Source organism: Nerophis ophidion, linkage group LG20 (assembly GCF_033978795.1).
Source record: "Nerophis ophidion isolate RoL-2023_Sa linkage group LG20, RoL_Noph_v1.0, whole genome shotgun sequence".
In the NCBI taxonomy this organism is placed as follows: domain Eukaryota; kingdom Metazoa; phylum Chordata; class Actinopteri; order Syngnathiformes; family Syngnathidae; genus Nerophis; species Nerophis ophidion.
In genome coordinates, this window is record NC_084630.1 from 42,545,876 (window position 1) to 42,569,419 (window position 23,544).

Below are 23,544 nucleotides of genomic sequence, written 5' to 3' on the forward strand. Positions count from 1 at the left end.
ACAATAATAATGACTGTTTTGTATAATATATTGCAACATAACATATTTAGTATTGAATGAAATATATGTTTAAATTAACCTTATATCCTTGAATTGCCGCCGGGGCGCTAATTGATTTAAAACCTCTTCTCACTCCTGCGCTTACCAAAGGCATGCGGTAAAAGTAAGCATGCGCTAATTGTTTTAAAACCTCTTCTCACTCCGGCACTTACCAAAGGCATTCGGTAAAAATTTGAGTGTGATGTAAAATCCTACTGAAAAGCTCTTCATCTTCTTCCCTTTATGCGATTTCATATTACCGGTATATAAATCAGCCTCCTCCATTTTGAAAATGATGACAGGGGAAGTGTCACTCATGACATCACGAGTTTGACCAGGCTTTAATACTAAGCATGCGCTAATTATTTTGGGAAGCGAGTTTGACCCGGCAGTATTTCAAGGCAGGCGCATACTATATACCCCGCGGCAATTCAAGGAAATACGGTATACACAGTTGTACAGTATACTAACTTTAGTAGTTCCATGAATCTTTGAATATAATGATGAATGAATAAAAGGAATGTGTAGTCAATATTATACATACTGTATATCTACCACTAATTACCAATAATATTACTTTTAAAATAAGAGTATATTTATGTATACTTAAAATATTATTCTTAATGCATATAATAGGAAGTATATGTAAAATATATATAAATGTCTAAATATCTATTACAAATATCATTCCTACTACATTTATTAAGATTTATATTTTTAATCATGTAAATATGACAAAAACACTAACAACAACAACAATAACAACATTACATTTATGATATATAATGTTACGTTAATATATATAATGTTACATTAAACACAATGAGTACAATTTTTTATTCAAACATATACACAGTTATACAGCATACTAATATAAGTACTTCCTTGATTCCTAAAATAAAATTAAAAATTAATAATGTGGATTAATAATAAATCAAATATATACATATATGATTTTACACACACACACACACACATATACATACACACACACATATATATTATATATATATATATATATATACATGCATATATATATATACATATATACACATATATACATACATACACACACACATACATACCCATATATACATATATACGTATACATATATGCATATCTATGTATACATACGGTACATATGTATATATATACACACATATATATATACACATATATGTGCGTACATATACACACACACATACATTACATACATACATATACACACATTTATAAAAACTGTATATATACACACACTCATATATGTATATATATATATCTACATATGTAGACATATGTATATACATAAACACACACGTATATATACATACGGACATATATGTGTATATATATACACATATATATACATATGTATACATGTATATATATATATATATATATATATATATATATATATATATATATATATATATATATATATATATATATACATATATATAAATACACACACATATATATATACATATATATACATACGGACATATATGTGTATATATATACACATATATATACATATGTATACATGTATATATATATATATATATATATATATATATATATATATAAATACACACACATATATATACACACATATATAGTATGTACATATGTACTTTTATTGATATATATATACATATATGTATATTTATGTATGTATATATATACTTTTATTTATAAATATACATATATGTATATTTATGAATGTATATATATATATATATGTGTATACATATACACACACACACATATATATACATACACACACACCTACACATACATATATATATATATATACATATATACATATATATATACATACATATATATATACATACATTTGACCCACAGAAAAAATGACGATGCAAAATTGCACACATCTGCTGCTATATCATAAGTATTTGCACTACTGACGAAACACTCATTGTTTACAGCCATATCCTATTTAAAAACAACAGGAACTATATATATTGTCATTTTAGTAGGTAGACATATTTACGTTGCACTTTACTGTTGTGTTTTCTTTTCTTTTTGTCTATGCATGGGAGAGTGCGAAACAAAATTTCGATTCCTTTATATGTCTTTACATGTAAAGAAATTGACAAATAAAGCTGACTTGACTTGACTTGATACATACACATACATACACACATATATATATATATATATATATATATATATATATATATATATATATATATGTGTGTATATATATATATATCCATACATATATATATATATATATATATATATATATATATATATATATATATATATATATATATATATATATACACATACACAACAATTCTTCAATAAAGTGGTCTACCTGGACTGTTTACTCCGGAACCGAGATCTTCGCCTTCACCTGCAAATTCTAAATAGAAAAGACACAACATTTCCTATAGTAAATAAAGGAAATAGAAATCATCTTTTCCAGTGTCAAACTGTGGCCATCATTAATCCCTACATTATTTTCTCACACAAGCATTGACTTTGAGCGCTATATAAATCTAATCCATTATTATTATTATTATTTGCCATTTATCAACAACATCCAGAATCGCCGATCTGTAATTTCACCCCCTTAACATGCTTCAAAACTCACCAAATTTTACACACATATCAGGACTGGCAAAAACTGCCATCTAATAAAAAACCAAACCCCAAAAATCAAAATTGCGCTTAGCGCCCCCTAGGAAAAAAAACAGACAAAACTGCATGTAACTTCTGTTAGAAATGTCGTAGAGACATGGAGTAAAAAACTTCTATGTAGGTCTGACTAAGATCGGGAGTCGGGACACGGCGGCAACAGCCAAAGGCGGACCCGACCAACGCTGCTTGCAGCTTTAATTATTATTATTATTTGAAAATCCTGCAAAGTGTCACTTGGAGTGTAAAATGGAGAGAAGCCACTTTCTTGCCTGAATCTGAGCCGTCCTCCTGGGTGGGGGACGTTTCCAAGGTCGGGGGGGACTCTGGAGGCGACAACGTGGGTTCTAGAAGCACAAAAAGGAACATAGTTGTCACACACAACTCATCTGTTCATGCCTCTACAATAAAATGTCTGACCTAGAACGTCCACCTCGCCTTCCACTACTTGCTCGAAGTCTTCTGGCTCATCCTGGCAGGACACTGAAGGACAACAACACAACTTCTTTGACTGACAACATCATCATCATGCTTTAGTCCCACTTGTTGCTAGGCGGAGTACGCAGGACACAATCACGTCTGCCCCACAAGCCAATAAAGACATCATTAAACACCTAAACAGACAAAAAAATGAAAAATTTTAAAGCTAACCAGCAAATGTAGCAACAACATTGTTTTAAATTGCATTCTCATCTGCATTTGGGCGGAAGGCGGTGTACACCTTGGACAAGTCGTCACCTCATCACAGGGCCAACACAGATAGACAACATTCACACTCACATTCACGATCATAACTGCCCTAAAAGCTGATAAAAAAAACAACCAAAAAGTTAGTTAAATCATCATTTTGGGTGGCAAAAAATTCAAAGTAAGCCCCGCCCATTAATCAGTTTGATTGGGAAGACTTGGGGCTGATGTCTCTGTGCCCCTGGACCCAGCACAGCAGTTAACTTATTGTTAAAAATGGCCAAAGTTTGAGCCAGAAACGGACTATTTCCAAGTCCATGGTGCTGGAGCCTATCCCACTTGCACTTGGGCGGAAGGCAGGGTGCACCCTGGACAAGTCGAAGAGTTTTATTATCTAAAAAAAAAAAATTAGGGATGTCCGGTAATATCGGACTGCCGATATTATCGGTCGATAAATGCTTTAAAATGTAATGTCGGAAATTATCAGTATCTGTTTCAAAATGATCGGTATCGGTTTCAAATAGTAAAATTTATGACTTTTTAAAACGCAGCTGTGTACACGGACGTAGGGAAAAGTTCAGAGCGCCAATAAACCTTAAAGGCACTGCCTTTGCGTGCCGGCCCAGTCACATAATATCTACGGCTTTTCACACACACAAGTGAATGCAAAGCATACTTGGTCAACAGCCATACAGGTCACACTGAGGGTGGCCGTATAAACAACTCTACACTGTTACAAATATGCGCCACACTGTGAACCCACACCAAACAAGAATGACAAACACATTTCGGGAGAACATCCGCACCGTAACACAACATAAACACAACAGAACAAATACGCAGAACCCTTTGCAACAAAACTCTTCCGGGATGCTACAATATACACCCCGCTTCCCCTGCCCCCCCCCCACCTCAACCTCATGCTCCCTCAGGGAGAGCATGTCTCAAAGTCCAAGCTTCTAATTTGAGGCATGTTAAAAAAAATAATGCACTTTGCGACTTCAATCGTAAATATGGCATTTTTTTCCATAACTTGAGTTGATTTGTTTTGGAAAACCTTGTTACATTGTTTAATGCATCCAGCGGGGATTCACAACAAAATTAGGCATAATAATGTGTTCATTCCATATCATGAAGTGATTAACGTGGACCCCGACTTAAACAAGTTGAAAAACTTATTGGGGTGTTACCATTTAGTGGTCAATTGTACGGAATATGTACTGTACTGTGCAATCTACTAATACAAGTTTCAATCAATCAATCTGTGGAGATGCGGAGCCGACGGCGGGGAGGGGCATGCTGTAGCCCTGCTCAACATGGCGGCAAGGAGGCGGAGAATGCGGCGGAACAGAGAGGCGGGGCTTGCTGGGAGCGACGCCGCCACAATCTAAATCAGGTGCGTGGCACACACACTGGCACACAATTAATTCATCTCCTCCTGCTCTATAAAAGGGGAGAAGGAGGAAAGATTGAAAAAGGAGTTGGAGAGCCTGCAGGAGCAGATGAAGAGCGATCAAAGAGCGACAGAGAGCGAGCCAGAGAGGAGGATGACGGCGGCTGAAAGAGCGGACCGTGAGCAATCAGTGGAAAGGAGCAGCTGCAAAGCGAACCGACCTACACTAAAGACAAGCTTTATTTGAAAAAATAAAAGAGTCAAACCTGCTTGACGATCAATGTCCTTCCTGAGTGGTCCATGCAACCCGCACGACGACGGCTTGAGTCCGGACTCTATATATGAGTATTGGTTGATATCGGAATCGGTAATCAAGAGTTGGACAATATCGGAAAATCGGATATCGGCAAAAAAGCCATTATCGGACATCTTTAAAAAAAAAAAAATCACTTTTTTATTGGCTTATGGGGCAGTTATGATTGTGCCCTGTTAATTCTGCCTAGCAACAAATGCTCGAGTCAAGGTGCGAGCTAGCTTTAAAAAATGTCTTTTGATTTTGCAGCTTTTAATTATTTAAAAAAAATCAACTACCTGTTTTTTCTTATGCTCTTGTTTCTTATTCTGGAATTGTGATCCGATTACGGAGACAAATATGTGGGTGGAGAAGATAGCGATGGAAAGAGATATCGCCATCTAGTGGCCTTGCATGCATACTGCTGTGGATTTTTTGCATTTGGAGGTTGCGGGTTGAAGCAGCGATTGAGGGGAAGTCCTCGACAGGAAATGAGCACATCCGCTTCAAGCTTTTGCCACACAATCAAAAGTTGCAAAAGTCTTAACGTTTATTTTCCTGGGCCCCGAGATGAAAAACACTGAAAAACCTTCAAGATTGAGCTTGAATCTTCCCGTAGACCACAATGAAAGTATGTGACAGCAGGAAACCGGAACAAGCCCCAAAAGTAGGTGACAAAGAACCCGAAACGGTTAGGGTTTGTTTTTGCTGAGCCAGCACAAATGTGTCCTCACCTGTCCCGGTCCAGGTCCCGGTCAGCAGCCACAGCAGCAGCAGCAGGGACACCTGAGGACTCGGAGTCGGCCCCCGGGGGCCTCTCATGGTAGAAGGCCACGAGGCGGACATGATGCCATGGTCTGTCCACGTCTCTCGCGCCGTGGCCGGTCACAGCACGCCACTTCCTGGGAGAGAACGAATCAACAAGAAGAAGAAGAAGAAGAGGAAGAAGAAGAGACACACCCACTGAGAGTGACTGGGCTGTGACGCAACACGCGTGTCACCACACGTCTGCTGCGTGCACACACACACACACACACACACACACACACACACACACATTCCTGCTGCAGGTATGCAGAGAGAGGGAGGGGGAGGGGAGCAGGTGTGACACACTTTCTGGATGATTGGCATGTTTGCGTTCACTTCCTGCTTTGTTTACCTGGGAGAAAGAGGCGGGGCTTCAGCATTTAGGACAACAGTGTCCAAATCTTGTCCAGCGACAGCAACTTACCCACACATCAAAGGATGCAGGGGACTTTTTTTGTGTTTTTATCATATATATTTTTTGTTTTGGGAAAATGTTACACTTTTTTGTATGTATTTAAATGCTGTAAATCACATTTTATTAGAATAGAATAGAATAGAATAGAAAGTACTTTATTGATCCCTGGGGGAAATTCAGCACCACCGTTTGCTCACAATAGAAAATAAACACTTAAGTATTTTTTTACATGTGAATAACATAAATGCAGTCTATTATACAGCATTATTCACATGTGAATAACATAAATACAGTCTGTTATACAGTATTATTCACATGTGAATAATATAAATACAGTCTATTATACAGCATTATTCACATGTGAATAATATAAATACAGTCTATTATACAGCATTATTCACATGTGAGTAATATGAATACAGTCTATTATACTGCATTATTCACATGTGAATAATATAAATACAGTCTATTATACAGCATTATTCACATGTGAGTAATATGAATACAGTCTATTATACTGCATTATTCACATGTGAATAATATAAATACAGTCTATTATACAGCATTATTCACATGTGAATAACATAAATACAGTCTATTATACAGCATTATTCACATGTGAATAATATAAATACAGTCTATTATACAGCATTATTCACATGTGAATAATATAAATACAGTCTATTATACAGCATTATTCACATGTGAATAACATAAATACAGTCTGTTATACAGTATTATTCACATGTGAATAATATAAATACAGTCTATTATACAGCATTATTCACATGTGAATAACATAAATACAGTCTATTATACAGCATTATTCACATGTGAATAATATAAATACAGTCTATTATACAGTATTATTCACATGTGAATAATATAAATACAGTCTATTATACAGCATTATTCACATGTGAATAATATAAATACAGTCTATTATACAGCATTATTCACATGTGAGTAATATGAATACAGTCTATTATACTGCATTATTCACATGTGAATAATATAAATACAGTCTATTATACAGCATTATTCACATGTGAGTAATATGAATACAGTCTATTATACTGCATTATTCACATGTGAATAATATAAATACAGTCTATTATACAGCATTATTCACATGTGAATAACATAAATACAGTCTATTATACAGCATTATTCACATGTGAATAATATAAATACAGTCTATTATACAGCATTATTCACATGTGAATAATATAAATACAGTCTATTATACAGCATTATTCACATGTGAATAACATAAATACAGTCTATTATACAGCATTATTCACATGTGAATAATATAAATACAGTACATTATACAGCATTAATCACATGTGAATAATATAAAGTATATTATATAGCATTATTCACATGTGAATAATATAAATACAGTATATTATACAGCATTATTCACATGTGAATAATATAAATACAGTCTATTATACAGCATTATTCACATGTGAATAATATAAATACAGTCTATTATACAGCATTATTCACATGTGAATAATATAAATACAGTCTATTATACAGCATTATTCACATGTGAATAATATAAATACAGTCTATTATACAGCATTATTCACACGTGAATAATATAAATACAGTCTATTATATAGCATTGTTCACATGTGAATAATATAAATACAGTACATTATACATTATTGTTCACATGTAAATAATATAAATACATTATACATTTACAGTACATGTACAGTCAAAATGAACATATGCATTATACAATCTGATGGCTGTCAGTATGAAGGACTTAACATCATTACTTATTTTATTCCAACACATCAACTACATTGAGTTGTTCTCTTTTTTTTTTTGCACAGGTATTTTTTAAAACTAATTTAAAGGCAATAAATCACATTTGTATTAATATTGTTTGCATTTATGTTCTGCCCTTATTATAAATGCATTGGGACTTTTCACACTTTTATCCCACTTTTTTAAAATAGTAATATATTTTGTAAAAAGTCTGAATGTTTTTTTATATGCATCTAAAGACAACAAATATTTGTTTTGCTCATATTGTATTTATTTTAGAGTCAGACTCTTTATATTAAACACATGTGTTTTATTGGTTAATTTAAACAAAACATGATCCCAGGCATAACAGGACTTTCGTTTGCTAGTTAAAAATTACAGTGTAGAACAATAAATCCGGGACAAGTGGTAAGAAAATGGATGGATAAATAAATAAATTTATGAATAAAAAAATAAATAAATATATAAATGGATAAACAAAAAAAAAACATTTAACAGTTTGTTAATTTGATGAATATGTTTTCTTTATTTTAAAATGTGGTTGTTGATTATAATACAAATATACATTGGACAATACAAACGTAATAGTAATTTTAAATTTTATGAATCAAGTAAGGGAGTAAGCAGCAAAAAATGGATGAATGGATGGAAGATAATGAAAAAAACAACTCAAAATATTTTTATTGCCAATTGTACCCGTTTACTGTTTTTTTTTTTTTCAGATGACATAAAATATTTTCTGTATGTTAACATATGTATATATTGTATTGTGTTTTTTAAAATAATTTTTAAAGCAAACAGTTTACTTTTTACCGGCTTTTTAGGAATGGGAACATGTTCTTTTGCCCGGAGAAACTCCCAAACGGACAGCTTCCGCCTGCGGTCCATTTCTATGCATATTGTCAACATTGAACAGCATGATTACATAGCCAAGCGCTGCACAGCCGATAAAAATAGTAAAGAAGCATCGCATGTAACATTTAATTCAGTCATTTTAATAAAAAAAAAACAATGCACGTAAACAGTTTTGTTTTGTTTAAGTTTTATGAGTAGGAACAGTTTATTTTTCTCTATTTAGCCTGGACACAATTCCCGAACGGACAGCTTCCACTTCCGGTGCATGTTTTCAACATCGAACAAGCGCGTGCTTCAAAGCCCAAACTATGGTAAGAAAGAACCTGCCTAATTAATAAAGTCGTCCAAATGTACATAATTAACAACACTTTAATATTTGATTGCATTTTCAGCCGAAGAATCGTAAAGCAAAAGGCAAACCTGCGGAGAAGGTTGTCCATCCTTACAGCAGGAAAGCTGCTTCCTTGGCCAGCCTGGAATTAAGACTTCAAAAGAAAGAAAGGTGATTTAAAATCAATATGTGCTATTAAATATGGTCAATTATTTTATTTTGTTTCTACAGACAGAAAATTGACAAAGCGGCGCGTCTGAATAGCATTGGTAAGTTGTTGCTATACATTGGTAATTATAATGCATCATTTAATAGAAATATTACCTTGTTGTTATTATTTATTCGTCATTTAATATAAATATTACATTGTTGTTATTAATTATGCATCATTTAATTGCAATATTAACTTGTAATTAATTATACATCATTTAATAGAAATATTACCATGTTGTTATTATTTATTCGTCATTTAATATAAATATTACATTGTTGTTATTAATTATGCATCATTTAATAGCAATATTAACTTGTAATTAATTATACATCATTTAATAGAAATATTACCATGTTGTTATTATTTATTCGTCTTTTAATATAAATATTACATTGTTGTTATTAATTATGCATCATTTAATTGCAATATTAACTTGTAATTAATTATACATCATTTAATAGAAATATTACCATGTTGTTATTATTTATTCGTCATTTAATATAAATATTACCATGTTGTTATTAATTATGCATCATTCAATAGAAATATTACCTTGTTGTTATTAATTATGCATCATTAAATAGCAACATTACCTTGTTATTAATTATGCATCATTTAATAGAAATATTACCTTGCTGGTATTAATTATGCATCATTTAATCGCAATATTACCTTGTTGTTATTAATTATGCATCATTTAATCGCAATATTACCTTGTTGTTATTAATTATGTATAATTTATTAGAAATATTACCTTGTTGTTATTAATTATGTATCATTTAATAGGAATATTACCTTGTGGTTATTATTCATGCATCATTTAATAAAAATATAACCTTGTTGTTATTAATTATGCATCATCCATCCATCCATCCATCATCTTCCGCTTATCCAAGGTCGGGTCACGGGGGCAACAGCCTAAGCAGGGAAACCCAGACTTCCCTCTCCCCAGCCACTTCGTCTAGCTCTTCCCGGGGGATCCCGAGGCGTTCCCAGGCCAGCCGGGAGACATAGTCTTCCCAACGTGTCCTGGGTCTTCCCCGTGGCCTCCTACCGGTTGGACGTGCCCTAAACACCTCCCTAGGGAGGCGTTCGGGTGGCATCCTGACCAAATGCCTGAAGCTCCTCATCTGGCTCTTGTCCATGTGGAGGAGCAGCGGCTTTACTTTGAGTTCCTCCCGGATGGCAGAGCTTCTCACCCTATCTCTAAGGGAGAGCCCCGCCACACGGCGGAGGAAACTCTTTTCGGCCGCTTGTACCCGTGATCTTATCCTTTCGGTCATGACCCAAAGCTCATGACCATAGGTGAGGATGGGAACGTAGATCGACCGGTAAATTGAGAGCTTTGCCTTCCGGCTCAGCTCCCTCTTCACCACAACGGATCGGTACAACGTCCGCATTACTGAAGACGCCGCACCGATCCGCCTGTCGATCTCACGATCCACTCTTCCCTCACTCGTGAACAAGACTCCAAGGTACTTGAACTCCTCCACTTGGGGCAGGGTCTCCTCCCCAACCCGGAGATGGCATTCCGCCCTTTTCCGGGCGAGAACCATGGACTCGGACTTGGAGGTGCTGATTCTCATTCCGGTCGCTTCACACTCGGCTGCGAACCGATCCAGCGAGAGCTGAAGATCCCGGCCAGATGAAGCCATCAGGACTACATCATCTGCAAAAAGCAGAGACCTAATCCTTCGGCTACCAAACCGGAACCCCTCAACGCCTTGACTGCGCCTAGAAATTCTGTCCATAAAAGTTATGAACAGAATCGGTGACAAAGGACAGCCTTGGCGTAGTCCAACCCTCACTGGAAATGTGTTCGACTTACTGCCGGCAATGCGGACCAAGCTCTGGCACTGATCGTACAGGGAGCGGACCGCCACAATAAGACAGTCCGATACCCCATACTCTCTGAGCACTCCCCACAGGACTTCCCGAGGGACACGGTCGAATGCCTTCTCCAAGTCCACAAAGCACATGTAGACTGGTTGGGCAAACTCCCATGCACCCTCAAGAACCCTGCGGAGAGTATAGAGCTGGTCCACAGTTCCACGACAAGGACGAAAACCACACTGTTCCTCCTGAATCCGAGGCCCGACTATCCGGCGTAGCCTCCTCTCCAGTACACCTGAATAAACCTTACTGGGAAGGCTGAGGAGTGTGATTCCACGATAGTTGGAACACACCCTCCGGTCCCCCTTCTTAAAGAGAGGAACCACCACCCCGGTCTGCCAATCCAGAGGTACCGCCCCCGATGTCCACGCGATGCTGCAAAGTCTTGTCAACCAAGACAGCCCCACAGCATCCAGAGTCTTAAGGAACTCCGGGCGGATCTCGTCCACCCCTGGGGCCTTGCCACCGAGGAGCTTTTTAACTACCTCAGCGACCTCAGCCCCAGAAATAGGAGAGTCCACCACAGATTCCCCAGGCACTGCTTCCTCATAGGAAGACGTGTTGGTGGGATTGAGGAGGTCTTCGAAGTATTCCTTCCACCTATCCACAACATCCGCAGTTGAGGTCAGCAGAACACCATCCGCACCATACACGGTGTTGATAGTGCACTGCTTCCCCTTCCTGAGGCGGCGGACGGTGGTCCAGAATCGCTTCGAAGCCGTCCGGAAGTCGTTTTCCATGGCTTCCCCGAACTCTTCCCATGTCCGAGTTTTTCCCTCCGCGACCGCTGAAGCTGCACACCGCTTGGCCTGTCGGTACCTGTCCGCTGCCTCCGGAGTCCTATGAGCCAAAAGGACCCGATAGTACTCCTTCTTCAGCTTGACGGCATCCCTCACCGCTGGTGTCCACCAAGGGGTTTTAGGATTGCCGCCCCGACAGGCACCAACTACCTTGCGGCCACAGCTCCGATCAGCCGCCTCGACAATAGAGGTGCGGAACATGGTCCACTCGGACTCAATGTCCAGCACGTCCCTCGTGACATGTTCGAAGTTCTTCCGGAGGTGGGAATTGAAACTTTGTCTGACAGGAGACTCTGCCAGACGTTCCCAGCAGACCCTCACAATGCGTTTGGGCCTCCCAGGTCTGTCCGGCATCCTCCCCCACCATCGCAGCCAACTCCCCACCAGGTGGTGATCGGTAGAAAGCTCCGCCCCTCTCTTCACCCGAGTGTCCAAAACATGAGGCCGCAAATCCGATGACACAACTACAAAGTCGATCATGGAACTGCGGCCTAGGGTGTCCTGGTGCCAAGTGCACATATGGACACCCTTATGTTTGAACATGGTGTTTGTTATGGACAAACCGTGACGAGCACAAAAGTCCAATAACAAAACACCACTCGGGTTCAGATCCGGGCGGCCATTCTTCCCAATCACGCCTCTCCAGGTTTCACTGTCGTTGCCAACGTGAGCGTTGAAGTCTCCCAGTAGGACAAGGGAATCACCTGGGGGAGCACTTTCCAGTACTCCCTCGAGTGTTCCCAAAAAGGGTGGGTACTCTGAACTGCTGTTTGGTGCGTAAGCACAAACAACAGTCAGGACCCGTCCCCCCACCCGAAGGCGGAGGGAGGCTACCCTCTCGTCCACCGGGTTGAACTCCAACGTGCAGGCTTTGAGCCGGGGGGAAACAAGAATTGCCACCCCAGCCCGTCGCCTCTCACTGCCGGCAACGCCAGAGTGGAAGAGGGTCCAGTCCCTCTAGAGAGAAGTGGTTCCAGAGCCCTTGCTGTGCGTCGAAGTGAGTCCGACTATATCCAGCCGGAACTTCTCCACTTCGCGCACTAGCTCAGGCTCTTTCCCCCCCAGTGACGTGACGTTCCACGTCCCAAGAGCTAGCTTCTGTAGCCGAGGATCGGACCGCCAAGTGCCCTGCCTTCGGCTGCCGCCCAGCTCACATTGCACCCGACCTCTATGGCCCCTGCTATGGGTGGTGAGCCCATTGGAGGGGTGACCCACGTTGCCTCTTCGGGCTGTGCCCGGCCGGGCCCCATGGGAACAGGCCCGGCCACCAGGCGCTCGCCATTGTGCCCCACCTCCAGGCCTGGCTCCGGAGGGGGGCCCCGGTGAGCCGCGTCCGGGCGAGGGAAATCTCGGTCCATGCTTTTTCTTCTTCATAGAGGTCTTCGAGCTGCTCTTTGTCTGATCCCTCACCTAGAACCTGTTTGCCTTGGGAGACCCTACCAGGGGGCTTTATGCCCCCGGACAACATAGCTCCTAGGATCATTGGGACACGCAAACTCCTCTACCACGATAAGGTTGCAGCTCAGAGAGGAGAATTATGCATCATTTATTAGAAATATTACCTTATGGTTAATATTCATGCATCATTTAATAGAAATATTACCTTGTTGTTATTAATTATGCATCATTTAATAGAAATATTACCTTGTTGTTATTAATTATGCATAATTTAATTGAAATATTACCTTGTTGTTATTAATTATGCATCATTTAATAGAAATATTACCTTATGGTTAATATTCATGCATCATTTAATAGAAATATAACCTTGATGTTATTAATTATGCATCATTTAATAGCAATATTACCTTGTTGTTATTAATTATGCATCATTTAATAGAAATATTACCTTGATGTTATTAATTATGCATCATTTAATAGAAATATTACCTTGATGTTATTAATTATTTATCATTTAATAGCAATATTACCTTGTTATTAATTATGCATCATTTAATAGAAATATTACCTTGATATTAATTATGCATCATTTAATAGAAATATTACCTTGATGTTATTAATTATGCATCATTTAATAGAAAAATAACCTTGTTATTAACTATGCATAATTTAATAGAAATATAACCTTGTTATTAATTATGCATAATTTAATAGAAATATTACCTTGTTGTTATTAATTATGCATCATTTAATAGAAATGATACCTTGTTGTTATTAATTATGCATAATTTAATAGCAATGTTACCTTGTTGTAATTAATTATGCATAACCTAATAGCGATATTACCTTGTTGTTATTAATCATGCATAATTTAATAGCAATAATTCTTTGTTGTTATTAATTATGCATAATTTCAATCATCAATCAATCAATGTTTATTTACATAGCCCTAAATCACGAGTGTCTCAAAGGGCTGCACAAACCACAACGACATCCTCGGTAGGGCCCACATAAGGGCAAAGAAAAACTCACCCCAGTGGGATGTCGACCATGATGATTATGAGAAACCTTGGAGAGGACCACATATGTGGGCAACCCCCCCCCCCCCCCCAATAGAAATATTACCTTGTCATAATTATTTATGCATCATTAAATAGCAATATTACCTTGTTAGTTATACATCATTTAAAAGCAATTTTACCTTGTCGTGATTAATTCTGCATAATGTAATAATAGCAATTTTACCTTGTTGTAATTAATTATGCATAATTTAATAGCTATGTAATTAATTAATATTTCCTTGTCAAACGTAGGGGAGAAGCTGCTGTGGTTCCAGGGACAACTAGACCCAGAAAAGACGAGGTTCTCTAAGAAAGATGCCTGTGACATCATTGAAAGGTGAGAATGACGTCTTAAAATGGCTCCTGTGGTATTATACGAGGTGTGTATTACATCATGTGTGTGTGTAGGTACCTGATGAGGTTAGGTGAGTCATACATAATTTGTGTGTAGGTACGTGATGAGGTTAGGTGTGTCATACATAATGTGTGTTTAGGTACCTGATGAGGTTAAGTGTGTCATACATAATGTGTGTAGGTACCTCTTGAGGTTAGGTGTGTACTACATAATGTGTGTGTAGGTACCTGATGAGGTTAGGTGTGTCATACATAATGTGTGTTTAGGTACATGATGAGGTTAGGTATGTCATACATAATGTGTGTTTAGGTACATGATGAGGTTAGGTGTGTCATACATAATGTGTGTTTAGGTACATGATGAGGTTAGGTGTGTCATACATAATGTGTGTAGGTACCTGATGAGGTTAGGTGTGTCATACATAATGTGTGTGTAGGTACCTGAAGAGGTTAGGTATGTCATACATAATGTGTGTGTAGGTACCTGATGAGGTTAGGTGTGTACTACATAATGTGTGTGTAGGTACCTGATGAGGTTAGGTGTGTAATACAAAATGTGTGTGTAGGTACCTGATGAGGTTAGGTGTGTCATACATAATGTGTGTAGGTACCTGATGAGGTTAGGTGTGTCATACATAATGTGTGTGTAGGTACCTGAAGAGCTTAGGTGTGTCATACATAATGTGTGTGTTGGTACCTGAAGAGGTTAGGTGTGTCATACATAATGTGTGTGTTGGTACCTGAAGAGGTTAGGTGTGTCATACATAATGTGTGTGTAGGTACCTGATGAGGTTAGGTGTGTAATACATAATGTGTGTGTAGGTACCTGATGAGGTTAGGTGTGTCATACATAATGTGTGTGTAGGTACCTGATGAGGTTAGGTGTGTCATACATAATGTGTGTGTAGGTACCTGATGAGGTTAGGTGTGTCATACATAATGTGTGTGTAGGTACCTGATGAGGTTAGGTGTGTAATACATAATGTGTGTGTAGGTACCTGATGAGGTTAGGTGTGTCATACATAATGCGTGTGTAGGTATCTGATGAGGTTAGGTGTGTCATACATAATGTGTGTGTAGGTACCTGATGAGGTTAGGTGTGTCATACATAATGTGTGTGTGGTACCTGATGAGGTTAGGTGTGTAATACATAATATGTGTGTAGGTACCTGATGAGGTTAGGTGTGTCATACATAATGCGTGTGTAGGTATCTGATGAGGTTAGGTGTGTAATACATAATGTGTGTGTAGGTACCTGATGAGGTTAGGTGTGTACTACATAATGTGTGTGTAGGTACCTGATGAGGTTAGGTGTGTACTACATAATGTGTGTGTAGGTACCTGATGAGGTCAGGTGTGTCATACATAATGTGTGTGTAGGTACCTGATGAGGTTAGGTGTGTCATACATAATGTGTGTGTAGGTACCTGATGAGGTTAGGTGTGTCATACATAATGTGTGTGTAGGTACCTGATGAGGTCAGGTGTGTCATACATAATGTGTGTGTAGGTACCTGATGAGGTTAGGTGTGTAATACATAATGTGTGTGTAGGTACATGATGAGGTCAGGTGTGTCATACATAATGTGTGTGTAGGTACCTGATGAGGTTAGGTGTGTCATACATAATGTGTGTGTAGGTACCTGATGAGGTTAGGTGTGTCATACATAATGTGTGTGTAGGTACCTGATGAGGTCAGGTGTGTCATACATAATGTGTGTGTAGGTACCTGATGAGGTTAGGTGTGTAATACATAATGTGTGTGTAGGTACCTGATGAGGTTAGGTGTGTACTACATAATGTGTGTGTAGGTACCTGATGAGGTTAGGTGTGTACTACATAATGTGTGTGTAGGTACCTGATGAGGTTAGGTGTGTCATACATAATGTGTGTGTAGGTACCTGATGAGGTTAGGTGTGTAATACATAATGTGTGTGTAGGTACCTGATGAGGTTAGGTGTGTCATACATAATGTGTGTGTAGGTACCTGATGAGGTTAGGTGTGTCATACATAATGTGTGTGTAGGTACCTGATGAGGTTAGGTGTGTCATACATAATGTGTGTGTAGGTACCTGATGAGGTTAGGTTTGTCATACATAATGTGTGTGTAGGTACCTGATGAGGTTAGGTGTGTAATACATAATGTGTGTGTAGGTACCTGATGAGGTTAGGTGTGTCATACATAATGTGTGTGTAGGTACCTGATGAGGTTAGGTGTGTCATACATAATGTGTGTGTAGGTACCTGATGAGGTTAGGTGTGTAATACATAATGTGTGTGTAGGTACCTGATGAGGTTAGGTGTGTCATACATAATGCGTGTGTAGGTATCTGATGAGGTTAGGTGTGTCATACATAATGTGTGTGTAGGTACCTGATGAGGTTAGGTGTGTAATACATAATGTGTGTGTAGGTACCTGATGAGGTTAGGTGTGTCATACATAATGTGTGTGTAGGTACCTGATGAGGTTAGGTGTGTCATACATAATGTGTGTGTAGGTACCTGATGAGGTTAGGTGTGTAATACATAATGTGTGTGTAGGTACCTGATGAGGTTAGGTGTGTCATACATAATGCGTGTGTAGGTATCTGATGAGGTTAGGTGTGTCATACATAATGTGTGTGTAGGTACCTGATGAGGTTAGGTGTGTAATACATAATGTGTGTGTAGGTACCTGATGAGGTCAGGTGTGTCATACATAATGTGTGTGTAGGTACCTGATGAGGTCAGGTGTGTCATACATAATGTGTGTGTAGGTACCTGATGAGGTTAGGTGTGTCATACATAATGTGTGTGTAGGTACCTGATGAGGTTAGGTGTGTCATACATAATGTGTGTGTAGGTACCTGATGAGGTTAGGTGTGTCATACATAATGTGTGTGTAGGTACCTGATGAGGTTAGGTGTGTCATACATAATGTGTGTGTAGGTACCTGATGAGGTTAGGTGTGTCATACATAATGTGTGTGTAGGTACCTGATGAGGTTAGGTGTGTCATACATAATGTGTGTGTAGGTACCTGATGAGGTTAGGTGTGTCATACATAATGTGTGTGTAGGTACCTGATGAGGTTAGGTGTGTACTACATAATGTGTGTGTAGGTACCTGATGAGGTTAGGTGTGTACTACATAATGTGTGTGTAGGTACCTGATGAGGTTAGGTGTGTAATACATAATGTGTGTGTAGGTACCTGATGAGGTCAGGTGTGTCATACATAATGTGTGTGTAGGTACCTGATGAGGTCAGGTGTGTCATACATAATGTGTGTGTAGGTACCTGATGAGGTTAGGTGTGTCATACATAATGTGTGTGTAGGTACCTGATGAGGTTAGGTGTGTCATACATAATGTGTGTGTAGGTACCTGATGAGGTTAGGTGTGTCATACATAATGTGTGTGTAGGTACCTGATGAGGTTAGGTGTGTCATACATAATGTGTGTGTAGGTACCTGATGAGGTTAGGTGTGTCATACATAATGTGTGTGTAGGTACCTGATGAGGTTAGGTGTGTCATACATAATGTGTGTGTAGGTACCTGATGAGGTTAGGTGTGTCATACATAATGTGTGTGTAGGTACCTGATGAGGTTAGGTGTGTCATACATAATGTGTGTGTAGGTACCTGATGAGGTCAGGTGTGTCATACATAATGTGTGTGTAGGTACCTGATGAGGTTAGGTGTGTCATACATAATGTGTGTGTAGGTACCTGATGAGGTCAGGTGTGTCATACATAATGTGTGTGTAGGTACCTGATGAGGTTAGGTGTGTCATACATAATGTGTGTGTAGGTACCTGATGAGGTTAGGTGTGTCATACATAATGTGTGTGTAGGTACCTGATGAGGTTAGGTGTGTCATACATAATGTGTGTGTAGGTACCTGATGAAGTCAGGTGTGTCATACATAATGTGTGTGTAGGTACCTGATGAGGTTAGGTGTGTAATACATAATGTGTGTGTAGGTACCTGATGAGGTTTGATAGTGAGCTGGAGCAGATCGAGCTGGTGAACAGCATCAAAGGTCGCCAAGGTCGTCTCCACGCCGCCAGAGAGAGCTTCATCAAGCAGACCACCGAGCGGGAGCGAGCGCTGTATGAGGGCGTGGGATTCGGTCGGTGTTGTAAACCCGGACTATTTATTAACATTCCATGTTGTGTTTAACGCCCTTCTCCTCTACTTCAGAGATCCCAGACTTCATCAACACAAAACATCTGAAAAGTTTCAGGCCAGTTCAATCTTTGATTTCCAATCTTGTCTCTCTAGTAGTTGGTCTACGATACTCTTCATCTCTGTTTATTTCTCCAAGTTGCACCTCAGGAAACCCTGTGGCTCTCCAAGTACCACCATAATGACCAACTTTTAAATGCTGTAGCGTAATAGGCCTAAGTAGTCATTAAAAACAAGACAGATGTTTTTTTTAACAAGTATTTTTAACCATTACACACATTTTGAACAGTAACACTGTCTTTTAATATATCATTAAGTTATTCTTTAGCGCACCACAGTTTGAAAGTCACTGCTTTAAAGGATTAAAGCTGCCACAACTAAATTAAGGACAAATTCTTTCATCTACATTTTGCAATTTATGGAGTGATAGACAGTCGTTTAGTGATGTATTGATAGTTCTTCTGTTGAGCAATTGGTGAAATCTAATCATTATTCGTTATCTAATATCAAACAGAACAACAAATCTTGTTAGCAATTTTTCCATCTTTGCTTACAGACCCAAAGCAAAAAAAAAAAAACAGACAAGGAATCTTTTTTTTTTCAATTTGTGCAAAATTGATTTTTTTATTTTATTTGATCATTTATATTGCCGTGAGCGTGTTTACGTAAGGCAGTTGTCCTCAAATAGTGGGGTGATTTTTTTTTAAATCAAATTAAAAATAAAAATAAATTTTAAATCAGACTTTTTATAATTAGAAATGTATTTCCATGCCGCAAAGAATAAGAATTGTCAATTGATTTTTTCACGTGCAGCCCTAGTTCACATGAATTTATTTAGTTACATAGAGATTAGCCTTGAGGAAAACATTTAAAGTGGCAATTAAGGGGATATTTTTTAATCTATTACACAGTTTAATATTTTCTGCCATTTGATTTGTAAAAAGTTTAGAAATTAGCCTTGAGAAAAACATTTAAAGTCAACACGAGGCAAGTAAGAGGATATTTTTAATTTATTATATAGTTTTATATTTTCTGCCATTTGAATTGTGGACAGTTTTCCTAATGAGCCTCAAGGGGGCGCCACAGTTTCCTAACAGTCTTCTTTCATGCAGGGAATGGACGGGAGACTTGAAGAAACTCCCAAATATAAAACTGAGGAAGGTTTCAAACCGAGGCTTGGAAGTGACAAACAAAGGAGAGAAGAACGACGCAGCTGAAGAAGAAGAAGAAGAAGAAGAAATCCAAAAAGAGGAAGAAGAGTCCGATGAGGAGCGGCCAGATGAAAAGGAACACATGTCTTCTTGACTCCAGTTGACTTCAGGTTTGGAGACACCTTCTGAGTCAATAGGACATTTCGAGTGGTGCAGTATATTTTTAACCGGCAGATGGCGCCAGATGTACAACAATCACCTAACTGCAGGTAGACAAGCTTTCACTTTCACTGTTTATTCCTCAAACAAACAAGAGTCTGTAACGTCAATATTACATTAATATTCTTTATCCCGTCAAAGATAGGAAAAAGTCATTTCCTGTTAGAAAAGTGCTAAAAATGATGGTCGTCATTCTCACCCGAGCACCTTTTTAAGTCGAAGATTGTATTTATTAACATCAGAATCATGATTTCACACGATTCATTGTAGATTTTCCAGAAAGAAGATAAGATTGTCAGAAAATAAATATTTCTTTTTTCTTGTTTTCAAGGCCAACTTTTGTATTCCCCAATATTGTGGATAGTGGGGTTTGTTACTCAACCGCAGAGAGTACCAGTTGCGAGATCATTTAACCCAGGGGTGGTCCGGGTTTTTCACTGAAGGACGCACACTGAAAAATGAAAGCATGCAGGGGCCATTTAAAAAATTTTTTTTTTTTTTTTTTTTTTTTTTTACTCTTAGGTACTCAAAGGGGTCTCAGTCATTCAAGTGTTAAAAATAAGAACTTTTAGGTCAACTTCAGATCCATCATTGATATCAAGTTAAATTTGTGTTATGCTTTATGCCCTCTTTATTTCTTATGAAAAACACAAAATGTGTGATATTTACCCCCACTCCGCCCAAAAAATAGGAATATTTGATGTAAAGTAATTGGAGCCATAAATAGGGAAATATTTCATAACGTCGATTTTGGTTTATTATTATTTTTGAGCAATGACTTTTTAAAAAAAAAAATCTGACAAAAAGACTCTGGAATCCCTAAATGTTCAAATAAGTCATATATCAGTATTTATTATTTTTACTTTCAACTCTTAAATCTGTAGATCAACTTCAGATCTATCCGTTGATTACAACTTTTTATTAAGTTTTGAGCAATGACAGTTTTAAAGTAAAAAACTGGCAGCTTTGTGTTATCAGTGTCAGTATTGTCAACACTCTCACGTTACCTTACACCAGTTTTTTCTTTTATTCCACTCTTTAATGTTTTTTTTGGTCATATTTTTTAAAATAAAATATAAAAAATGTGCACGTCGGTCACCCCTGATTGAATCAATTTGATCATATATATAAAATGTTGTAAATATAATCCCCACCAACAATAATCCAAATAATAAGGTTGTTATGTTGAATATAATATTTTCCTGCTATATTTGATCACTCATTGAACTCTTCACAGTAAACTTCAGCTTTACAGATGCCATGTGTTACCAAGACACCTGCTGATTAAAGGGCAACTGCACTTTTTATGGAATTCAGCCTATCATTCACAATCCAAATGTAAGACAAAAACATGTTTTTTTCTTTCATATACATTCTAATTCGTAAAATACGGCATGTAGGAGGTGGCTAACATGGGAGTGCAGTATTGCGCTGATAAAGCCCTCTACAAAAACACCCAGCAGTACTACATGTCAGGACCTGAATACTCACCAAGTATTTGTGATATTATTGTGAGCGATAAACCTGAGGAACTACTTTTAGTGGCGGCGTGGTCACAGAGAGCTAACTAGCTTATGATGCTATATTGACGTATTGCATCTGCATCGTTTCTGAGCTGGTGAAAGTTAATTCTAGATTTATAGATAGTAGAAGGTTGTGGACATAAATTGAGAAGTTGGTCAACTTAGACCTGGACCGGGCAGGAGAGACACAAAAAAACGCTTGTTTTCGCCCACATTTAAAAAAATAAAAAAAAAGAATCATGAGCATTTTGATGAATTCTTCATGTAAACTGGAAGATATAAACATCCCATCAGTTAGCATCCCAGTGAGAGCAGAAATTATACAGTAAGTGATTGTTTTATGATGTTGGTAGTTTGTATTTTTTGTTTAGCACTTAGCAGTACTGCTACATATTGCTTAGTGTTTCACTAAAACGGGATCTGTTGAGCACTCAGCTTGTTGCTCATCCTCCTTATATTCAGGCTAAGGTCATGGATCATCATTTGTCCCAAAGTAGTCTTTGTTGTCTCTCGTGAAGTGTGCCATAAGTAGTCGTGGTGGTGTTGTTGACGGAATAGCGAACATTGTGATGCGTCTGAGATATTAGCAGGCCACCATAATTATGAATGTGCCCGCGACTACATTGCGTTTATACTTAGTGTGTATATTAAACTTTAATGGTAGTTTTTAGAGCGCTTTATAGGATGAATAGAGTGATTCCCTTTAGCTACATTGTTAGCTGATTTTTGCTAGCCTTTATTTACGAGTTAGAAGGCCAAAAAAAAGAATGTGTTCTTGTCTTATATAAGGATTGTAAATGTTAAACACAATTGTTTAAAAAAAAAAAAGGTAATTTCCCCTTTTAATTGGGGAACTGATAATATAAAAATACTCCATGACAATCGCTTTCAACACAACAGGGCTCTGACACTACAGCAGATGCCAGAAAATATGTGGCAGTCCTGTTTTTTAAAGCAAGCTAAAAAGCCAGGTGCTTTAAGAACAGTTTGAAAAGTACAAAGAAAGAGTAAAAGTGTCAAAAAGCAGGACAGAAATGGTCCTTGCAAGCCTTTTTGGGTGTCCTCGGCCTCCAGTGGTCCTCGGACTCCGTGGCACCTGGAGCCAATCGGCGAGAGAGACAAACACTCAGATGCAGGTCCGGCCTCATTTGGTCACACGGGGTTCTGCCTGGGCGCCACCGTGCCCTCCAGGGAGGCGTCGGAGTCCAGGTGGGTCCCCGGCGCCGGGCCCGCGGGGACCTCCGCCGTCTCGCGCTTGCCGCTGGCGGAGCGGGGGCCGGTGGGCGGGCGGCGGTGCGGGTTCTTGTCGGGGCAGTTCTGCACGGTGATGATGCGGTTGAAGGCCTTGAGGCGGCGCCACAGCTGCAGGTAGACCTTGCACTGGATGTACATGAAGATCAGGCCCCCCGTGAAGCCGATGGCCACCACGATCAGTTTGGTCCAGAAGGGCCACTCCAGCACGCCTGAAAGACACGCAGCGTCTTC

General features: G+C 38.5%; 3 protein-coding genes across 8 annotated transcripts in view; 1 reads left to right on the plus strand and 2 right to left on the minus strand.

The window, feature by feature from the left end:
* The window catches only part of tmem154 (transmembrane protein 154), a 29,926-nt gene extending 23,890 nt beyond the window's left edge, over positions 1 to 6,036 (minus strand). Inside the window, exons 1-4 of one of the 4 annotated variants that reach the window (XM_061881249.1) lie at positions 5,817 to 6,030; positions 3,131 to 3,193; positions 2,983 to 3,057; positions 2,388 to 2,435 (exon numbers count right to left, since the gene is read on the minus strand). In XM_061881249.1, the coding sequence (XP_061737233.1) occupies positions 2,388 to 2,435; positions 2,983 to 3,057; positions 3,131 to 3,193; positions 5,817 to 5,928 (298 nt within the window). In that variant the 5' untranslated portion in view covers positions 5,929 to 6,030. Of the gene's footprint in view, positions 1 to 2,387; positions 2,436 to 2,982; positions 3,058 to 3,130; positions 3,194 to 5,816 lie in introns of all 4 variants that reach the window. The other 3 variants (XM_061881251.1, XM_061881252.1, XM_061881250.1) reach the window with 3 other exon arrangements.
* Positions 6,037 to 9,094: 3,058 nt separating this feature from the next.
* On the plus strand, positions 9,095 to 20,861 carry tma16 (translation machinery associated 16 homolog). Its single transcript, XM_061881257.1, has 7 exons — positions 9,095 to 9,258; positions 9,340 to 9,449; positions 9,510 to 9,547; positions 14,900 to 14,984; positions 18,962 to 19,110; positions 19,182 to 19,224; positions 20,279 to 20,861. Exons 1-7 carry the CDS (start codon positions 9,256 to 9,258, stop codon positions 20,469 to 20,471), a joined length of 621 nt encoding a protein of 206 aa, XP_061737241.1. The 5' UTR covers positions 9,095 to 9,255; the 3' UTR covers positions 20,472 to 20,861.
* Positions 20,234 to 23,544, minus strand: part of LOC133539146 (E3 ubiquitin-protein ligase MARCHF4-like) — a 58,342-nt gene continuing 55,031 nt past the window's right edge. For 2 of the 3 annotated variants that reach the window (XM_061881256.1, XM_061881253.1), the window contains one exon: positions 20,234 to 23,522. In XM_061881256.1, coding sequence (XP_061737240.1) covers positions 23,212 to 23,522 — 311 coding nt within the window. In that variant the 3' untranslated portion in view covers positions 20,234 to 23,211. The remainder of the gene's footprint in view (positions 23,523 to 23,544) is intronic. The other variant, XM_061881254.1, reaches the window with a different exon arrangement.

Excerpts from the sequence above, each read along its gene's own strand:
- tma16 (XM_061881257.1), top strand. Across the intron at positions 9,548-14,899 it reads GGCGCGTCTGAATAGCATTG|GGGAGAAGCTGCTGTGGTTC; the intron begins GTAAGTTGTTGC and ends TGTCAAACGTAG. Across the intron at positions 19,225-20,278 it reads AAACATCTGAAAAGTTTCAG|GGAATGGACGGGAGACTTGA; the intron begins GCCAGTTCAATC and ends TCTTTCATGCAG.